Source organism: Rutidosis leptorrhynchoides, chromosome 5, assembly GCF_046630445.1.
Source record: "Rutidosis leptorrhynchoides isolate AG116_Rl617_1_P2 chromosome 5, CSIRO_AGI_Rlap_v1, whole genome shotgun sequence".
Taxonomy (NCBI): Eukaryota; Viridiplantae; Streptophyta; class Magnoliopsida; order Asterales; family Asteraceae; genus Rutidosis; species Rutidosis leptorrhynchoides.
The window spans coordinates 365,009,732-365,015,897 of record NC_092337.1 but is presented as its reverse complement, the minus strand read 5'-3'; the positions used below and the strand labels follow the sequence as shown (position 1 = coordinate 365,015,897).

At 38.1% G+C, this 6,166-nt stretch overlaps 1 protein-coding gene across 1 annotated transcript; it reads right to left on the bottom strand.

The window, feature by feature from the left end:
• Positions 1 to 1,447: 1,447 nt before the first annotated feature.
• Positions 1,448 to 5,351, bottom strand: LOC139849706 (uncharacterized). The gene is made up of 2 exons (XM_071839338.1): positions 4,897 to 5,351; positions 1,448 to 2,243 (listed from the first exon to the last, which is right to left on the bottom strand). Exons 1-2 carry the CDS (start codon positions 5,349 to 5,351, stop codon positions 1,448 to 1,450), a joined length of 1,251 nt encoding a protein of 416 aa, XP_071695439.1.
• Positions 5,352 to 6,166: the final 815 nt, after the last annotated feature.

Genomic DNA, 6,166 nt, shown 5'->3' with positions numbered 1-6,166 from the left:
GTGTCAAGACCATATAAAGATCAAGTTAAAATTTGGTCGGAAATCTCCGGGTCGTCACACTTGCACAAGCTTTAAGTATTTTTGCATCGATTCATCATGTGCTTCGAATATTCCGTTAAATTGGTTTGCAACCAACTACGAATCAACATATACTGAGAGTTCTTTAACCTCCAGATATTTTGCTACCCGCATCCCTGATAACAATGCTTCATATTCAGCTTCATTATTTGTGACAGGGAAGCTGAATAGCAGTGCGAAGGTATACTCTTCCCCTTCTGGACTTTTTAAGACTATTCCTGCCCCTGCGCCTTCTGGACCACAAGCCCCATATGTGTGCATTTCCCACAGCTGTTCGGGCGGAGGTGGTATTTCTTTTGATTCATGCGAGACTTCGATATCTCCGGCTGTTTCAGCCAGATAATCTGCTAGGACTTGTCCTTTTACCGCACTTCATGGTGAGAAACTTATTTCATGCTCTCCCAATTCAATAGCCCATTTGGCCATGCGATCAGAATTTTCTGGTTTATATAGCACCCGCTCAACAAGTATCAGCGAATATAAATTTGCTAGAACTTATCAAGCAATTTTGTATTTATTGACAACAAATAGTTGTTTGTCATACCTGCTTTATCGGCTGATCTGTTAGGACCCTTATTGGGTGCGCTTGGAAATATCTCCGCAAGCGTCTAGCCGTATGCACGAGTGCATAAACCAGTTTTTCGATTGCAGGATATTTTAATTCGCTCCCTGTCAAAGCTTTGCTAACAAAATACACAGGCATTTGTACCTGTTCGCACAGCATAATTATATAATTTTAAATGCCTATTGATTGAAAATTAGTTATATTTAATTTTTATAGTGCGTACCTGTCCTCTGTCCGCTATCATCACTGAACTTATTGCTTCTTTCGATGCCGCTAAGTACAGTATTAATGTTTCTCCAGCAATCGGCGCAGTCATTGTTGGCAGCTCTTTCGGAAATTTTTTCATTTCTTGAAACGCCACTTCTGCTTCTTCTGTCCATTTGAAATCCATTTTCTTCAGGCAATTCTTCAATGTCCCGAAAAAGGGGAGTGATCGCTCTGCAGATTTTGATAGGAATCTCGTTAATGCCGCCAACTTACCCGTTAAACTTTGTAGTTTTTTTTTATTTCTTGGTGACGGCATATTCTCGATTGCCTCTATTTTCTTTGGGTTTGCACGTATCCCGCGCTCAGTTATTATATGACCAAGAAACTTTCCTTCTTCCTCTCCGAAGCTGCACTTCGATGGGTTGAGCTTCATATTAATCTTTCTTAATGATGCGAACGTTTCTAATATGTCCTCTAACAGACCTTGTTCTGTTGTGCTTTTTATAACTAGGTCATCAACGTATGCTTCCAAATTTCTCCCAATCTGACCTTTAAAATCTTTGTCTATTACCCGTTGGTATGTTGCTCCAGCATTATTTAAACCAATGGCATCTTTGTATAGCAGTATATGCCCTGACTTGTGTGGAAAGCAGTCTTATCCTCGTCGTCCGCTGCCATCTGTATTTGATGATATCCTTTGTACGCATCCAAAAAACATTTGTATCGGAAGCCATCTAACGATTTAACTTTCCAGTCTATTTCTGGTAGAGGATAATTGTCCTTGGGGCAAGCTTTATTAATGTCCGTGAAGTCAACACACATGCGCCATGACCCATCGGGCTTTTTTACCAACACTGGATTTGCTACCCATGTTTGGTACCTTACTTCTCGCAAAATGTTCGCTTTGACCAACTTGTCAACTTCTGCTTTCAACCATTCGCTTCTTTCAGGAACCATGTCGCGTTTCTTTTGCCGCACTGGTGTCAGGCTAGGATTTGCGTTAAGCTTGTGCTCAGCAATTTCCCTTGGTACGCCAGTCATGTCCGCTTCTTTCCACGAAAAGACGTCCGTATTAGAAGCTAATATATTACGAAGCTTAAACTTTGTCTCATCAGACAATCCCCCGCCAATTTTAATTTTTTGTTCTGGATGCCGCGGGTTTGCGATGATCATGCAGCTTCTAAGTTGCTCTGCCTCACTCGGCTGCTGCTCTGCATGTTCCACGGCCGCAACGCTTGCATCTTGCTTTTCTGACCTTATTGTTGCGATTCCCAATGGTGTTGGGAACTTGATAAGGCCATGTACTGTGGATGGGATAGCTGCTAATTTTTGCAAAGTCGTGCGCCCTAAAAGCGCATTATATTTTGAGTAAGACCTTATGTCATAACCCGACCTTAACCATAAGGACGAATACAATAACATATGATTTCATCGCGAGGTATTGACCTCTATATGCGACATTTTTCAAAAACTGCATTCGTTTTTACAATACAAACCATAGCTTTTATTACAAATACAAGGTTTAAACAACTTAATAATGATTATCGTTTAGCGATAATCTTAGACTTACAAACTTTACATGTGATAATAACAATACGACCTCCAACATATTTTACATTACAAATCCTCCGATATGCAGTTTTATTTTTGACACAAATATGCATATTCAAGATCTTGCTTAAATTCAACATGTTGCAGCGGAAGCTTTTAGTTATCACCTGAGAATAAACATGCTTAAAACGTCAACATAAAGTTGGTGAGATATAGGTTTAATGCCGGCAGCGTTATGAATATAGACCACAAGATTTCATATATAAACGTTTTAATAAAAATATTCTAAGTTGTTGATCACTTGATAACCATACTTAACATTTAATCAACGTCGCATATTCCCTTTATTATGAAATCTTACTACACCGTACCAAGTGTAGTCACCAAAATGAAGTACTGTGCAACCGTTGAATACTGGTCGTCCAGTCCGGTTGGGGTTGTCAGGCCCGATAGATCTATCAACAGGATTCGCGTTTACAATACCTCATGTAAATAGTAGTTACCAAGTTACAGGGAAGTATGCCAGTGGTACAACTCAACGTAGAATATATATTTTTAATCACTTGTGTCCATAACGTAAATCATAAAATGCATGTATTCTCATCCCGAAATATTTAGAGTTTAAAAGTGGGACTATATACTCACTTTTGTCTTGAAGGTATTTAACTCGACTTGGTCTCCGATAGATATCACGAACCTAACCATATATATAATATATCAACATATTTTCTTTTCAAGTAATCGTTACATACATATATATATATATATATATATATATATATATATATATATATATATATATATATATATACTTTTAATACTTTTAATATTTTCTTAGTCCGTAGTTAGCAGTCCGATGTTAGTGGTCCACAATTAGTTGCTTAAATAAAATAAATAAAGACCCCATCGTATTTGTATTGATCAGAATTAATCTTGACCCATGGTACCATGTTGTCAAATGATGTGTTGCGTACATAAAGTACCGTGTTGTCAAATGACGTGTTGTGTACAATTATGAGGTCTTATGATTAATCTTCTCGTGTTGTTTACAGGTGGTCCTGAAATATATAAAATCAAATCATAAGTAAATATATATTAAATATTATGTTAATTAGCCAAGATATGATTAATCCGATTTTGTCATAATATGATATATTACAGGTCTTGAAGTGTTTTTAAAAATCAAATTAGAAGGATCTATTCAGTTTGCGAACAAGTTTGAAATCACTCAAACTATGTTCTTGTTGTTAAAATTTTATAACACAAAATAAGATAGCTATATAAATATGAATCAAATAAGGTTATGAATAAGGTTACTACCTCAAGTTACTTGGACAAAGCTACTGGAAAAGGTAAGAAAAATCTTGGAATCAAAAGAGTGGTGGAGTGGGATTGAAAGATTGGAAGTAATCTCCTTGAAATCGGATGACTATATTGATACGTTCTTGAGTAGGTAAATGAAGAGAGATTAGGGAGTGAATTAACTTGAAAGAAAATTGGAAATGAAATTGTATGTGTGTGTGTGTTCAAAATAGCATGATTATGGGATGGATATATAGGAGATTTAGTTTGTTTTCTTGCACAAAAGTCACACATGAGGTTAAATGGCTGGTTCCCACATGTAACATCATGTCTAGTGGCTGATCATTGAAGTTTATTGTTGGTATATACCAATAGTAAATATATATAGAAGCTGGGTATGATACGGTTACATATACCCTAGATATACTTGTAGAAATTTTGAGGAATCGGAACGAGAATTCAAATATGGACGGGTTTATAACTGTAAAAGAGGCTCAAAACTGGGCTTTTATTTTTGGGTTAAACCGGGCCAAAATAAAATTTTAAGACATTTTTAATAAAGCAATGTTAGCCCAAAAAAAAAATTCCAAGCTGACCTGGCAGCTCGACCCCAGCCAGGGGCTCTGCCCCTTAGACCCCGCCAGGGGTTGTCACCCCTTGGACCCCGCTTATCGGGGGCGCTGCCCCCGAACCCCCGTCATAATCAAGATAAGTTCAAACAAGTGTGCACTCCACACTTCCCCAAACTTGTTCGATATTTATCAAGATTATTTTGGTTACAAATTAATCCCATTACACTTAAATCATATTGGTGACATAGATCACCAACACATTATATATTGTAAGTATATATGTTAAAGAATGTTACATATAGTTATCGTTTTGAAAACTTAAGTTAGTGGTCTCAAAGTATACTTATAACTCATTGTTGTTAGTTCACAATGAAATGTTAAACCATCCTTAAATCATGTTAAATATGTATAGATATGTACATATACATAATCGTATAATTATCGTGTGTTATATAGTTCGTGATATCATCGGTCAAATTGGACGGTCAAACGTTGTGTGAAACTCTTTTCAAAAACATAAGTCTCATCAGTTTGGATTGCTTATCATGTTGGTAAGGTTTATTTTATGTAAATATTAATCTCATAAGTATAAAACGATCGGAAAAATCCGGGTCGTTACACCTTACGACGGCAAATTCTACTGTCGTGCTTCTCACTAATTCCTTATTATCATCGTCCACCAGCTCCAGCTCTAATTCGATGATCCCGATTGGCCATGCGGACTCTCCAGAAAATCCTGATAACGCAGTGTTAGGAGCCACTAACTTGGCTCGCACAGCCCCCGGCAGCAAGCGGAAACAGTGTTCGTACATTATATCAACACCGCAACCGGTATCTACATGCAATCGCTTGATGATGTACTCGCAACTTTTGACACGTCCTTTAATCGTAATGAGCGCATCTGAGGGTTCCTGTGCTATGGACGAGAATGTGATGGGAGTATTTTCCCATTCCTCAGATACCTCTAACTTGCGCCTCTGATTTATCCGTCCGCTGGTTACCATGTTTATGGTTTTATCCATTTCCTTTCCCTCATTCTTCTTTTGCCACGTATATTCCTTTTCTCCCTTTGGCATGTCGGCTTGTGCTCTTGCGTTTTCTTCAAGTGTTGCAATCTTCCTTTTTTGAGTTCAGCAACCACTCTTTCAATTAAGTGCCGACATTCATTGGTCTCATGACCGTAATCATCGTGAAAATCACAAAATTTGCTTTTGTCTCTGTTTTCATACTTCGACAAAGGTACTAGGGGTTCGAAGCTTTTGCACACTGCCTCTGTAGCCAATATTTCTTTTGGTGTTTTTGTGAGGATTTTATTAACGCAACATTTTCAGTGTGGCTGCTTTTGAACCTCTGGCTTCCGCCCCTTTTATTGTTGTTGAACTTGCGATACTTTATCATTATGATAGGTACCACTCCTAGGTTGGCCATTACCACCATAACGTTTACCAGACTCCGAACCTCTTCCCTGCACTCGATAATAATCATCATCGATGTCCATGTTTGAAGAGGTATTTCCGCAATTCTGCTTGATATCTTCTTGTGCCCGCATGTAATCATGCGTTTCTTTACGGCTTCCTCGAAGGTTTCGGGCACTCTTCTTCGTAACCGTTGCCATAAAGACAGGTGTCTGTCAGTATCAATACAATGAATAAAGTCGGACACCTTCTGGCTTTCTGGCAAGTCTTGTATCTTAGCCACCTCTTTGGTATATCTGTCTATTATTTCTCCCAAGCTCTCTTTCGATTTCTGCTTAATGTCATGACATTCGACATATGTTCTTTTGCGTGCGCGCAAATTGTGAAAGTTCAATAAAAATCTTGAGCGCAAATCCGCAAAACTTGTAATGCTTTGGGCTGGCAAATTATTGAACCATTCCCTTGCCACTCCTTGC

Excerpts from the sequence above, each read along its gene's own strand:
- LOC139849706 (XM_071839338.1), bottom strand. The coding sequence starts at position 5,351 with ATGCCAAAGGGAGAAAAGGAATATACGTGGCAAAAGAAGAATGAGGGA. Across the intron at positions 2,244-4,896 it reads GTAGAATTTGCCGTCGTAAG|GTCGGGTTATGACATAAGGT; the intron begins GTGTAACGACCC and ends CTTATGGTTAAG.